Here is a 15086-nt window from a genome sequence, read left to right as displayed (position 1 = left end):
TTATAATATATTATAATATATAATATTAATATATTATATATAATATTATTTAATATATTAATATAATAATATAATTAACAATATATATACATATAATTATAATAATTAGAATTTCCTAAAAAATATTATATAATATAATATATGTATATATTATTTATTTTATATAATATATAATATATTTTATTTTATTTCATAAAAGGGTACGTTTTTCAATGCTTGTATTTTGTATTTTATAAAGAATAGGACCCATATCAATAAAATGCTACAGTATTATATTATAATATAATATATATATAATATATAAACCAAGGTTTGGCGGTATCGCCTAACAAAATTATATATTATATTAATATATATTATATAAAATATAATATAATATAATTATATATTATAATATATTAAATATAATATATAATATTATTTTAATTATTTAATTAAATAATATTATATATATATATATATATATTATATATATATATATATATATATATATATAATATATATATATATATATATATATATATATATATATATATTATATATTATATATATATATATATATATATATATTATATATATATATATATTTATATATATATATATATATATATATATATATAAAGCCAAGGTTGGCGGAAAAGCCAACCTTGGCTTTTTATTAAATTATAATATTATATATATTTTATTATATAATTATTAATAATATAATATATTATTATAATATATAATATATTTTAATATAATTATAAAATAATATATTATTTATGTTATTATAATATATAATATAATATTATAATAATATTAAAATATAATATATATTATTATAATAATATATAATATAATATATATTATATAATAATAATATAATATAATTATAATACATAAAATTAATATAATAATATATATTAATATAAATACATTATATACATATAAGGGTTGGCGTTGCCAACCCTTTTATGTACAGGCCAGGTTGACGTTAACGCCAACCTGGCCTAATTCCCAGATTTCACGTCAAGTTTTTTTTTTTTAGGTTAAATGTAAATTTTTTTTTTAAGTTTTAATTCTTAAATGTTAATTTTTTTTTCTAGTTAAATCCTACTAAATGTGATCTTCTTCAATGGGCATTTCTTACACTTTTTCGATGGTCATTGTTTTCCAGTTGAGTTTTTTTGTGGGTTACTCTTTTTTTTTTAAATTCTTGTTTTGAAGAATTCTTAATCTGAAGAATTTAGTATTTTCTTTCTTGCTTTTGTTTTTGAAATCTGAAGAATTCAACTTTTTTTCCAGAAGAGAGAGTGATTGATTCTTTTATCACTTTAGAAGAAGAGAGAAAAAAATTGTAAAGTAGAGGAGAGAGAATTTGTGCATGAAAGATTGAAGAGGGGTATTTTGAGGAAGGTGATTACTATTGTGATATATTTGTGAAAACTTTAGGATAGATGATATTTTTGTATAAACAAAATAAAATAGTGCTAAAATTTTCAATTTCCCTTAAAATTTTCGTCACCAAAAACCTGATCCACCTTGCTCCTAATTTCTTCACATTTGATGATCTCACTTTCTTCTTTCTAGAATTTCAATCCGACTTTCCAAATCTGGCAAATGTACTTATCTTTAATGAATTGGTCACCAAAGTACTGCCATCACAAGAAATATTGAAGACCTTGTCTGTGTATACTTTTCATGGCAGTTTCTTGGAGTGCCAAATCTCGTCTTTAATTTTGCATCACCAAGCAATTAATCATTATGGAACTCAAGATGGGTATACCGCTTGTCTCCTACTGATTGTGAGTGTGGGTTTTTCATTTTTCTTATCTTATGATCCGTCGATCTGTGCTATTCCAGCCAGTTTGGGGGACTAAAGTAAATCTTGAGTTATGGTTATGAATAATAAAGATCATGTCATCAATATTAGAGTTTATAGTATATTCTCGATGACCAAGTTAGGGTGAATTGGGTTGAAGGGCAAAATATGTATTATAAAAATGTTTAAATTATGTTCCTACTTATTTAGTAATTATCACTCATATTCTTCTTTTTGGTTGTTTTGTAGGTGATAGGAGAGAGTGATGGTTGTAGTGTTCGAGGTCGATTGGTATAGAGAATGATATTTTTTTTATTTAATATATTGTTATGTGTTTGGACTATTATTTAATTGTTTTGTATACGAGACTTAGATAATGTTTTATTGTTATTAATGATATCCTTTGCACTTTCGGTTAATGATTTTAATGAATATATTTTGGTCATTTTCAAATTATGCATTGAATGAATGATTTTAATTAAGTGAATACATGCTCTAATAGTTAAAGTAAGTGACATTTTTTTGTAAATGACAGTACTTTTAGAAGGGGTATTACAAAGATTTGGTTAAATGTCATTAGTTAAGTAATTAGATATTATTTATCTTTAATTTAAATTTATTCAATCACAAAGTGATATGTAATATTAACATATAGATTAGTAGTATTTATTGTAAGTGATGGTGCATGCTCCTTGTGTTAAGTGTGCAATTAAAAAAAATACATCTAACACGTGACTTGAGAAAAAACAAGATCAGTCATTAAACTAGTCATCTTATTCGGTTATGGTTCGATTGGATAATCAACTTGTTCAACTTATTGTCAAATTGTTATTTATTTTTTAATAGTATTAAATATTTATTGTATTCTTTTAAACATAAAGCATATAAAACATGATTTCAATTTAATTAATCAAACAATTAACACTTTATTATATAGATAGAAAAAACTAATTACAAATTATTGGTTTTAAATAGTTTTTTTGATTCAATAAATTTATTAAATTAGGTCGAATTTTAAATAAGTTAATATTTCTATATAGATCAAATCGGATTGGGAAACTAAATCAAATTGTAAATTAATTTATAGTTTAACTGATTGAACCAAATAATCTGATTTGATTTTAAAAACACTAGAGAAAACGATTGCCATGATATTCTTCTTATTACATCAATATCAGGAAGGAACAATATTTATGTCACGAACAATGGCAGTTGACTAAATTTTAAAAATATACACCAATAACTCAAGAAAATACAAAAAACTAAATAACTTTATATCACAAGAACTTTCTTTTATTAGTGAAGCTCTCAAAACAGCTCTTAAAATAAAACAATTTATTCATGGTTTATAAGTAGATCTCACAGTCCAAATTGATACAAATCTAACAGATTGGATGACCCAAGTCTCCTGCTAAGGGTCTAGGCCTTGATCCATTCAATGAAATTCTTGAAATTCCTGTGTGATTGACCTCCTTCTTTTACACTTTTCAAAGCAGATTCCTGAAGTTCAACAACTCTTGCTTTAAAACTTTCATCACCCAGCACCTGATCCACCTTGCTCTTGATTTCTTCTCGTGTGATAATCCCGTTTTCGTTTTTGTTGAACTTCAACCCCACCTTCCAAACGTCACAAATATAGCTCTCATCAATGAACTGATCAGCAAAGTATGGCCAACACAAGAAAGGAACCCCATTGCTTACACCTTCCAAGGTGGAATTCCAACCACAATGGCTAAGGAAGCAGGCAGTGGAAGGATGACTCAAAACCTTCTGTTGAGGTGCCCAACCCACCAGTCGGTTGCGCCTGGCTACCCTGTCTTGAAACCCTCCTGGGTAGGCTTCATTTGGTTCATCAGTTATGTCTGGCCTCACAACCCACAGGAATGGTCTGTTGGTGAGTTCAAGTCCCAGCGCCAGCTCCTGGAATTGGGTCTTGTCTAGAATTGTGAAGCTACCAAATGCAACATAAATGACTGATTTAGGTTGCTGTTGATCAAGCCATTCCAAGCAAGTTGAGTCCTCTGGCCAGAAGGATCCTGCTGAATTTCCTCGACCGTTGCTGGCTAGAAGAGGCCCTATTGGAAGAATATTAGGAACCAAGGCAAAAGCCCCAGGTTCAAGGTCATATGCTGAGTTGCAGATTAGGTAATCCGCTGCTTGTCCAGCTTGGACACAATTATTTAGAACCTCAAAGATTCTCTTCTGGCTGGCCAAGTCTTCGCCGCCCATGCTAGTCCAAATAAGCTTTGTACAGTCAATTCCGGGCATGTTTTGCGCCAACTGAATAATCTGTTTCTTGATCGGACTTCCTGGAATAAAGTTTATGTTTCATTACCTTGATTCTGAAAAAAAATTCGCATCCAACAGTTGAAACAAAAATAACAATGAGTGAGAAAAATCAGACCCTTACCATCAGTTCTTATGATTCCATCATCGATTAGCTTTGGAATATTGTTAAACAAGGCCAGAGATGCAACTGCTGCAGGCCAAAAGGCAACCCTTTTAATATTCATCTTCTCTGCAACTGGGATGGTAAACCCAGCAGATCCATCAAGAATGAGACAAAAGATCTTTTCATCTTCTTCTCTGTTGATCTTTTCTACAAGCTCCTGCAGCTTCTCGGACATCACCTGAATAATTTTATCATATACCTTGCTTAAATCATTTCTATCCTCCCAGGGCTCCAGCCCATCTGGGATGGACAGGAAACGAATCTCATTTTCATCCCCTATGCAGCTCTTCTCTTGTGAGCCATTTATGACCCGGCTGTGAGTGTGCTCTGTGTTGACAAATGTGACTCGGTAGCCATGCTTAACCAGGTGCCGTGAAAGCCCTAGTAGAGGAATTACATGGCCTTGTGCTGGATAAGGTACTGCAAGAATATGTGGACGACTCATTTTTCTCTTTCTTTGCTTTGCCGCTGATATGCAGCTAGCTTTTTTGATTGAACATATTGATATCTGTGCATGAGAGGGCTTAATTATGGAGAGGGAGGGCCATCCCCTGGATCTCAAGTTGAAGGATCCGTGAGCACTGACATCACATGTAAAATAACTTTAATTATTTGTTGGTTGTTGTGTAGCTCAATTATCCATTTCTTGTTATACTCAAGGAAACTTAGAATCTTTGTATAAGAAAACATATTTTCTTAATTTATCTATATAAATTAGCCTATAATATATGATTAAGTAATATTGAAATATAAAAAAAAAAAAATAATTACATCACTTAATCGTATACTATTATATAATATATAAGTTAATAATAAATATTTGTATATTTAATTTTATAAGTCAATTATAGTAGTTTTTTACATAATAAAACTATGTATACTCAGTTTTAAGTATTAAACTAGGTACATAATACTATTATATGATCGAATAATTTTAAATTAAAAATAAAATAATATTTAACATATAATCCGGATATATTGATAAGTACTTATTAATGATGCATCGTAGGTTTTTTCTTTTGAATATGTGAAATTCTTAGTATGAATTATACGAAAAATTAACATTGTATTTTCATTTATGCATGGAAAATGATTTTAACATTGTATTTCAAAATCAGACTGACCTTGCTCTTAATTTCTCATTTCCTATGCCTTAATCCTTTCATTGAGATGGTTTAAAATTTTCGTCACCAAAAACCTGATCCACCTTGCTCCTAATTTCTTCACATTTGATGATCTCACTTTCTTCTTTCTAGAATTTCAATCCGACTTTCCAAATCTGGCAAATGTACTTATAATGAATTGGTCACCAAAGTACTGCCATCACAAGAAATATTGAAGACCTTGTCTGTGTATACTTTTCATGGCAGTTTCTTGGAGTTCCAAATCTCGTCTTTAATTTTGCATTCACCAAGCAATTAATCATTATGGAACTCCAGATGGGTATATACCGCTTGTCTCCTACTGATTGTGAGTGTGGGTTTTTCATTTTTCTTATCTTATGATCTGCCGAACTGGGCTACTCCAGCCAGTTTGGCTGGTGATTTAGCTACTCCTATATGAGTTGTCAGGAGCACTGAACGAGTAATCAATGCAGGCATGTGAGTAAAGAATGACTTGTTCTGAGCCAGTTAACTATTGTTTGCCTCGAATTTGATTCGAATTTATATAAATATCGTTAACCTAAATTTATTAAGTTTGTAAATATTAGTTCAAGTTTGAGTTTGAGACAAAAATAATTGGTTTTAGTAACATAATTATGGAGATTCTTGATTATTGCATGATTGATAGTAATTGAGCCTCAATTATAGTGATTAAATCACTATGATCAAGGTGGTATAGTTGATGCCAATTTGAGTTTGGTGACTAATTCTTGAAAGTGACTAGGGAGATAAGATTTGGTGAAGATATATGTTGTTTGTTTTACTAATGATACTAAATTAAGATTGATAATACTCAAGAGACATGATGACATACAAAATGACAATAAATTTCTATATATTTAGTGTGTTCATAAAATATATTATTGCAAAAAATTTGAATAGCACTTCAATTATCACAATGAAAAATAGTGGCAGAATGGTGTTTGACACCCATATTTCCTATAACCAATGGAGCCAAAGTTCTAAGAAATAACTTAGGGAAACAAGATTTTTCATCTCAAAGTGTTGACTAAGACACTATTGTACTTTGGAAATACAAGTTTCATCATTTCTACTGATGATCATGTCATTAACATAGAGTAAAAGAACGATAACCTTTTTCTTCTATGTTATAGCTAAGAAAACAACATAAGCAAACCTGTGGCTTTGATTTTGTATGTTTATAAGGTTGTAATAAAACAAAACATGCACACCCAAAAGGTTTAAGAATAGAGTAATCTGAAGGCTTACCAAATAATCATTTAAAATGAGACAAATTATTAAGGACTTGAGTAGGAATATTGTTAATTGTATAAACTATAGTTAGAGTTGTTTCTTCCCAAAATTTTTCCAAATATGAGACAAAAAAGAGGAGGGCACAAACATAATCAAGAATGTGATGATGTTTACATTCAACCTTTCCATTTTGCTAGAAGGTATAAGAACAAGAACATTGAATTACAATAACTTGTTGAGAAAGAAACTGAAGAAAAGAAGAATCTCGATATTTCATAGCATTGTCAGTTTGAAGAAGTTTTATAAGGTGAGAAAATTGAGTTTTAATTATATTGGCAAAGTTAATATAAATTTGTGATATTTCATACTTTTGTTTTGGAAAATAAATCTAAGTAAAACAAGAATGATCATTAATGAATAAAACAAAATACCGATAATCATTGACAAATGAAATAGAGGAAAGACCCCAATATCAGAGTGAATAAGCCCAAAAGGAACATCTAAAATAGAGTCATTATTATTAAAAGACAAAGTTGGCTATTTTGCAAATTGACAATTTAAACAATTAAATGACTCAAATTGTATAGATCCTAACTATAACATCCCTAGTCCAATAACTCGACCCACTATCAAGTATTGTTCACTTTGGACACACAGTCCATTATGATTTTGCTTTTGGGTTTTACAATCCAAAAAGCATCTTAACAGTTTAAGGAGCTCACAAGCTATTTAATTAGTCAAATTCTCTCATCTCTAACCGATGTGGGATACATAAACAGAATATAGATAGACCCAACATCTCTCATGTGCTTTGTTGATGTGAGATTTGTCTAAGGGTATCACATATACCTTTCCTTACAGGACTCAACGTCTTCGTTGAGGTTTGCCCCACTATTGTTCAAGAGGACATGCGAAGCCGCTCTGATACTATTTTTAACATCTCTGGTCCAATAACCCTACCTACTGTCAATATATTATCCATTTTGGACACACAATCGATCATGATTTTACTTTTGGGCTTTACAATCCAAAACATGTCTTAACAGTTTAAGGAGCTCACAGGCTATTTAACCAGTCAAATTCTCTCACCTCTAACCGATGTGAGATATATAGACAAAATACAGATAGACCCAACATTTTTTTCGTGCTTTGTCGATGTGGGATTTGCTTAAGGGTATCACACTGACGAACCACGAGATATTAAAAGACAAAGTATACCAACTGAAGCAAGACCTAAACGAAGATACCACTAGTGTAAAGGAAAAATAGTTATTGTAGCAACAAACACAAGTTTTTGAGGAAGACAAAGAGAGGTAAGCTCAAATGATCTTCCCATTTTGTAACCCATCCCAAGAGTTTGGCTTGTCTGTAGATCTTATACTTGAGAACCAAAAGAAAAGAAGGTTATAATGAAGCCTAATTCACATTATTGTCCAACGAAAATAAGATTCAAAACTAGATTGGGAACAAAGTATATATCGTGTAGATCAAGATTAGGAGCGGAAGCATGCCTAATATGGGTAATGGGCATTTTGTTTCATTTGCAATGAGTATAGGTGAGAGGAAGGAGATTGGTGTTTTAGTTGTCATAACAAAGAGATTAGAGGTCATATGATTGCAACAAAAGCCAAAAAGCTTTACCTAAAGTGACAAAAAAGGCAATAGGGGAACGAGAATTAAAAGAGATAATCTGTTTGAGAAGAACCTCAAAGTCACTCATGGTGATAGCAATAGTTCCCTCGGAAGCAACAACAACAATAGCCAAAGATCCAAATTTGGAGAAATTCTTGGGTTTACAGTATTACCTTTTCGTTTTGGTGGCCAAATAAGACAATTTTCAATATAATATTCAACTCTATGATAATATCTGCATTTAACAATAGGACAATTAGAAAAAATATGACCAAGTTGGTGACAATTCTTACAATATTTTGCTCTTGATTTTTGGTAAGACAACTTGAATATGTAGTTGCAAGGACAATGTCATTTTATGGAGATTTATCTAAGCAAGACATGTCTCTTCAAATATAATCTCTTGAACAACAATATCTAGAGTTTGAAGGGGATGTCGATGCAATGAAGAGGCTCTAATTGCCTCATATTCAATACATAGAGCCATGTGATAATTTGAATAAGCTTGTCCAAGATAGATAATAGTGAGGAAGTCTAGTAGCTTTAAATCGATTAGCTAAAAAATTTGAAATCTCTTTGGTAGTGTCAAAACCATCAAATTGATTATGAATAGTGGGAATATAGGTGTTACAAAACCATGTGATAATTTGATTATTTTTGCTATCTTAATCTTCAAATCGTTTTACAAACTTAGTGTTGGTTTTATCTTTCTCTTGCACAAATTTAAAAATATCTCCATTAATAACATGCAAGAGTTTCCACCCAATTAAAAAACTCGTCATACTAAGTACCTTTAGGTTATAGTTCGATCCAATCAAAGTAGTGGTAATTGGCTTGGAAACATTTTTCTCCATGTTATGGAAGATTTTGTAAAAGTAGATATGATGGATAATGATCAAGGATGGTATATTGTATTTGGGTTGTTTTAGGGATAGGTTTGATAATCCAACAAAAATAGATAAAACAAATAGAGGTTTGGTAAGCCAACAAAAATAGACAAAGCAAAGGTATTGCTTTAGATAACTAAAAGAATTCAAAACAACAAAAGAATTCGGATGGGTTTTGACACCATATTATAAAATGAAGATTGTATATTCAGTTTGTGTTACAAAAGAGTGCCTATTTATGCAATACAACAAGGCTTTATAAAAAGGGAAAAATTATACGATAACTATGTTAAGGTCAATTACTATAATTAAGGGTAAATTATTATCAATCATACAATAATCAAGAATCCCTATAATTACATTAATAGGTTCAAGCTCGATTGAAAAAATCATATTTTTAACCTTTGAATTAAAAAAAAAAAAAAATTTAAACTCTTATAACTTATATATTAATCAATTATCACCTTATATTTATATTTATGTTATATTTAAAAATTTTATACATTTATTAATATTTTACTCATATCGAGCCATACCAAATTAGCTAACATCAAGTTTGAAATAAGTTGATTAGTTTACGACCTTATTTGTTTTTATAATGCTTAGATTATACATTTAGTTGCCTCTGAAATTGACAGCCCGTCCCATATTTGTGGGTTTTGTTAAAGTATTATTTGAATGTTATATTTAATAATTAAATAAACAACATTATTTAAATCTAGAAAAATTCAAAGATGTGCACGCAAATTTATTTCTTCCATTAAAAATGATCCATTGGTAGATAGATGTCTTAATCCACTTCCCATGCCCTTAACCAGTCAATGAACTTCTTGAAATTCTGGTTAGACGGCCCACCTTCTTTGGTACTTTTCAATGCAAATTCCTGCAGTTCTGAAGCTCTTGCTTTGAAATTTTCATCACCAAGCACTTGATCCACTTTCCTCTTGATTTCTTCTCGACTGATTATCCCATTTTCGTCTTTGTTGAACTTCAGTCCCACCATCCAAATATCAGCAATGTAGGTCTCATTAATGAACTGGTCAGCGAAGTATGGCCAGCACAAGAAAGGAAGCCCATTGCTTACTCCTTCCATGGTGGAATTCCAACCACAATGGCTCATGAAACAGGCAATGGAAGGGTGACTCAGAACCTTCTGTTGAGGTGCCCAACCCACCATTTTCCCACGGTTGGCTACCCTTTCTGTAAAGCCTTCTGGGTAGGCTTCATTTGCATCGTCGGTAATGTCTGGCCTCACAACCCATAAGAATGGCTTGTTTGTAAGTTCAAGCCCCAGTGCCAGCTCCTGGAATTGGGTCTTGTCCAAAACTGTGAAGCTGCCAAATGCAACATAAGCGACTGAATTCGGTTCCTGTTGATCCAGCCATGCCAAGCAACTTGAGTCTTCCGGCCAGAAATGTCCCGCCGAATTTCCTTCTCTATTGCTTGCTAAAAGAGGTCCAATTGGAATAATTTTCGGAACAACATTGAATGCTTCAGTCTCAAGCTCATACGTCGTGTTGCAAATCAGGTAATCAGCTGCCATTTGTGTACCTTCTGTGCACTTAGCGATAAGCTGAAAAATACTCCTCTGGGTAAATAAATCGCCAATGTTCCAGATGAGATTTGCACTGCTGATTGCAGGCATGTTTTCTCCCAACTTAATCATTTGTCTCTCAATCGAAGTTCCTGAAAAAAAGGGGCAAATATTTAGTCTAAGTACGTACACAAAAAAATGAAATAAATTTTTTTGCTGTCTTACCATCTTTGTTAATGATCCCATCATTGATCATCTTCGGAACATGGTAGTACAAGGCCAGAGCCGCTGCCGCCATTGGCATAAACGCAGCTCCCTTGATTTTCAGTTTCTCTGCTACTTCCAGGGTCACTCCAACATGCACATCAGCAATAACACAAGTAATCTTTCCGCCTTCCTCTTTGTTGTTGATCTCTTTTATGATCTCTTCCAGCTTCCCAGGCATCACTTTTACCAGTGATTCACATAACTTGCCTAAATCATTTCTATCCTCCCAGGGCTCCAATCCGTCCGAAATCGATACCAGGCTGATCTCTTGATCATCTCCTACATGATTCTTTTCCTGCAAGGCGTTGATGATCCGCTTGTGAACATGATCCGTGCTCACAAACGTGACCCTGAGGCCGTGCTTGACTAACCGATGAGAAAGCTCAAGTAAGGGAATTACATGGCCCTGTGCTGGAAAAGGTATTACCAGAATATGTGGACCAGTCATTTCAGTTTTCTCTCTTGTGCTAGCTTGACTAAGAACAAGCATTGACTTCGCAAATCTATATATCATGTGGACTACAAGTTTTATGAAGATTTGGAGGTCCCCAGGTGATCTCGTTCTGAGCATCTTTTGCTGTCATCGTTCATCTTCTCGCTGTCATCTTTTTGTCTTTATCTTTTGACTTTTTTTTTTAATATACAGATGGATTGAGGGTGGGAATGGATCTGTACTCGGGTTGGATCAGGTTAAAAAAACTCTTTTTTAATAGTTATGATGCCTTGTAAATAATGTCTTAAGTCAAAAAAATCTTTTGAAACCCAAGCTCGGACAGATGAGCTCAATTTTTTTTATTTTTGTGAATTAATTTCTCTGATCTGATGTACTACAAAACCTGTTAGACCTTTGGGTATGGGCTGTAATTTTGTGACAACCCGGTACAATATTCTGCCCACTATTAGAGTGAGTTTGTGTAATATTCTGACAACAAGTGTCACTGTTCTCCCTTTGAATTTACAACCCTAAACATATACTGCAAGACGAATTTCAATCCTTGGTTGACTAAGCATTGCGAGAGCTCCATTGAAGGCATTACAGCACATTCTGCAGGATAAGGTATGCTATACGGTATTCTACCGCACATGGAATTTCTCTTCGAATGATCCTACTCAAGCAACTACAACCAGTGAACATGGTGCTACCATCTAAGAAGTTTTCCTAACTGACCAACATATGGGACACAAGTATATAGTCCAACTCCAGGCAGCAAAAAGACCTTTACCTACCAAAAAATGTACTCAGAATCTTTCACAAAAATTTTCCTATCATCTTTCATATCAATCTTCACATTTCCAATCATGATATTTCTAATATTGTAATTAGAGTGAGAATAAATTTTTAGTATTATATTTAAATTAAAAATCTCTTGATTATCGTAACTTTTTTCCATTAGATCTACCGATTTAAAAAAAAACTAGGGAGAACAGTATCAAAGTAAATACACAAAACACACACATCTTGAGAGACCAAATGTTATCTAAAAACACATTAGTTCAAAAACCACTTACTATATTCACCATATACAAGACATATATGACCTAATATTTACACTTTGACGTAGACATTTTGTCATCAAATCAAACCATTCTAAAAATATTGGGTTTTAACTCTATTTTTTACTTTGTTTTGTTGTATTCATATTACACCATAATAGACATAAGAATCTTATCAGGTTATAATTGTTGCTACCATAATTCATCTTGCGCAATACTCTAAATTGCATACATAAGCTAGTGAGAAAAAATCACATCAATAGAGAGGCAAAAACATGTGGATTTCCCATTTGTTCTTTCTTACCTTATGGTCTGTAACTCTCATATACATAATGGCCTGCAGTAGCTACCCTTTAGTTGGTTCAAAGAAGAGGTGCAGCCACATGAGGCTAGACACCAGCTGCCTGATACTTGACACAACAAGAGGGTATTCAGAGGCAGCTTCAAATGTTGCAGCAGGCGGCTGATTGAAGCTTTTTGCCTCTTGATATGAAGGTCACATTCCAACAACTGCATCAGCTTCTTAAAACTCTAAAATGTTTTCATCTCTGTATATTTATAAACCATAACTCATGAACTTGACATAACAATTACTCATTCTGTAGCTTTCCGAACTCAGCCATGGTCACTATAATATTTGGAAACTTCCTTTCACTTTCAGGTATTAATTTGCAAAATTGACCCTTTAGCTAATTCTGCCTGCACAATGAAATGATTACTAGAATTCTGTATTCATGTGATTTGATTTAGCAGAGATGACTGATTAGACCTTTAATTGAGCCTGGGGAAATATTTCAAAGCTTTTGTTGTATAAATTTGTCACACAGTATCCATAATTTTGACTGGTAAGACTTCCAAATTGGCCTTATTTTGAAATAATTCTTTTCTGCAAAAGTTCTTAGTGAAAGAAATATGTAAATTATTCCTTTATCATGTAACACTAGGACAAATTCTATATCTATGAAACATGAAAAATATGTTAGGTATGTATTGATGTCTCACATCACCTGAAGATGATAAAACAATACTAGTTATATAGTTTATAATTTCTTAAACTGTTGAGATGTATTACTTTATCTTTAATTTACATACCGTCATTTAGGCATCCAATTGAATAACCATTTAATGAAATTCTTGAAATTTTTATAAGAATCACCTCCTTCTTTGATGTTGTTTAAGACATGCTCCTCAAGTTTCAAGGCCCTTTCTTTATACTCTTCATTCTCCAGCAGTTGTTCCACCTTACTCTTGATTTCATCTTGTATAATGATCCCTTTAGAGTCTTGAGTAAGCCCCAATCCAACCTTCCACACATTACAAATGTATCTTCGGTTGAGGAACTGGTCGGCGAAATAAGGCCAACACAAGATCGAGACACCATTGCTAACACCTTCCATTGCGGAGTTCATCCGCAGTGACTCATGAAGCAAGCAATCATAGGATGCCTTAAAACCTTCTGTTGAGGTGCCCAACTGTTTCCTCAACTGTTTCTGGAAAGGCATTATTCATTTTTTCTGAAACATCAGGCCCCACAACCCACGGGAATGGCCTGTTGCAGAGGTCAAGCCCCATTGCCGATTCCTGAAATTGGATTGGTTCAGAAGCTGTCATGCTACCAAATGCAATGTATATGACTGATTTTGGTGGTTGTTGATCCAGCCATTTCAAACAACTGGAATCCTCAGGCCAGAAATTTCCTGCTGAGTCTCCAAGCCGGGTACTGACCAAAAGGGGGCCGATGGGTAGGATCTCTGGAGCCAAGGTGAATGCTGCAGCCTCAAGTTCATAGGTTGAGTTGCAAAGCAGCTAGTCTGTTGATTTCAAAGATTTGTTGTTATTAACCATGAGTTCAAAAATATTCCTCTGTGAATCCTTGTTTCCAAGGCAGGCCCATACAAAGTTTTCTGTGTTCATATCAGGCATGGTGGGTGACAACTTAATTATCTGCTTTTTTGGGGAGTTCCTGCAAAGAGAAGTTCAAAACCTTAAAACTGTACTAAGAGGGTCTTTCAAGTTGAGCTAGAATCAATTCGAGTTGCTCAAGGTTGAATCAAACAAGCTGAGTTCGAGCCAAGGATTGAAAACAAATCAACCTTACTTCCAAGGCCAAAATTCGAAGGCAGTTATATGAAGTTCTACGGAAGTACATACCTTCACAATCAATAATTCCATCATCAATGAGCTTTGGTGTGCTCAAACTCAAGACCAGAAGTGCGGCTGCAGCGGGACAGAAAGCAGCTCTCTTGATCCCCATCTTCTCTGCAATTTCCAAGGCCCAACCAAGACTCCGATCTGCAAGAACACAACTGATTTTATCATTGGCTGATCCATGAATCTTCTCAATGAGCCTCTCTACATTCCTTGGCATAACTCTCAATATTGCCTCAGAAATCTTTCCAGGCTTATTCCTATCCTCCAGTGATTCCAACCCATCTGAGACAGAAACAAGGTGAATCTGATTTTGACCCCATTTATCTTCCTTTGTTGACAATGCATTCTTGACAAGCTTGTGATTATATTCTGTGTGCACAAAAGTAACTCTGAGGCCATGTTTGGCCAGACACTGTGAAAGCTCCATTAGAGGAATTACTTGGCCTTGTGCCGGATAAGGAATGACCAGAACATGTGGATTCCCCAT

General features: G+C 32.9%; 2 protein-coding genes and 1 pseudogene across 3 annotated transcripts; all 3 read right to left on the bottom strand.

Annotated features, from left to right (window-relative positions):
* Positions 1-3057: 3057 nt before the first annotated feature.
* On the bottom strand, positions 3058-4822 carry LOC123197233 (UDP-glycosyltransferase 83A1-like). 2 transcript variants are annotated; one of them, XM_044611426.1, is made up of 2 exons: positions 4209-4822; positions 3058-4113 (listed from the first exon to the last, which is right to left on the bottom strand). In XM_044611426.1, exons 1-2 carry the CDS (start codon positions 4699-4701, stop codon positions 3224-3226), a joined length of 1383 nt encoding a protein of 460 aa, XP_044467361.1. In that variant the 5' UTR covers positions 4702-4822; the 3' UTR covers positions 3058-3223. The 2 variants fall into 2 exon arrangements, with proteins under 2 accessions (XP_044467361.1, XP_044467362.1); XM_044611427.1 differs by having other exon boundaries at positions 4215-4816.
* Positions 4823-9784: 4962 nt separating this feature from the next.
* LOC123198270 (UDP-glycosyltransferase 83A1-like) lies at positions 9785-11458 on the bottom strand. Its single transcript, XM_044612946.1, has 2 exons — positions 10913-11458; positions 9785-10839 (listed from the first exon to the last, which is right to left on the bottom strand). Exons 1-2 carry the CDS (start codon positions 11442-11444, stop codon positions 9944-9946), a joined length of 1428 nt encoding a protein of 475 aa, XP_044468881.1. The 5' UTR covers positions 11445-11458; the 3' UTR covers positions 9785-9943.
* Positions 11459-13542: 2084 nt separating this feature from the next.
* LOC123197529 lies at positions 13543-15086 on the bottom strand (annotated as a pseudogene).

This window comes from Mangifera indica, chromosome 15 (assembly GCF_011075055.1).
Source record: "Mangifera indica cultivar Alphonso chromosome 15, CATAS_Mindica_2.1, whole genome shotgun sequence".
Classification (NCBI taxonomy): domain Eukaryota; kingdom Viridiplantae; phylum Streptophyta; class Magnoliopsida; order Sapindales; family Anacardiaceae; genus Mangifera; species Mangifera indica.
The sequence above is the reverse complement of the archived record's forward strand: the minus strand, read 5'-3'. Positions and strand labels throughout refer to the sequence as shown.

What these genes read in the sequence shown, in the direction of transcription:
- LOC123197233 (XM_044611426.1), bottom strand. Translation starts at nt 4,701, where the DNA reads ATGAGTCGTCCACATATTCTTGCAGTACCTTATCCAGCACAAGGCCAT. An exon ending in CATAAGAACTGATGGTAAGG is followed by an intron (nt 4,114 to 4,208) that starts GTCTGATTTTTC and finishes ACTTTATTCCAG; the next exon opens with GAAGTCCGATCAAGAAACAG.
- LOC123198270 (XM_044612946.1), bottom strand. Translation starts at nt 11,444, where the DNA reads ATGCTTGTTCTTAGTCAAGCTAGCACAAGAGAGAAAACTGAAATGACT. An exon ending in TGGGATCATTAACAAAGATG is followed by an intron (nt 10,840 to 10,912) that starts GTAAGACAGCAA and finishes CCTTTTTTTCAG; the next exon opens with GAACTTCGATTGAGAGACAA.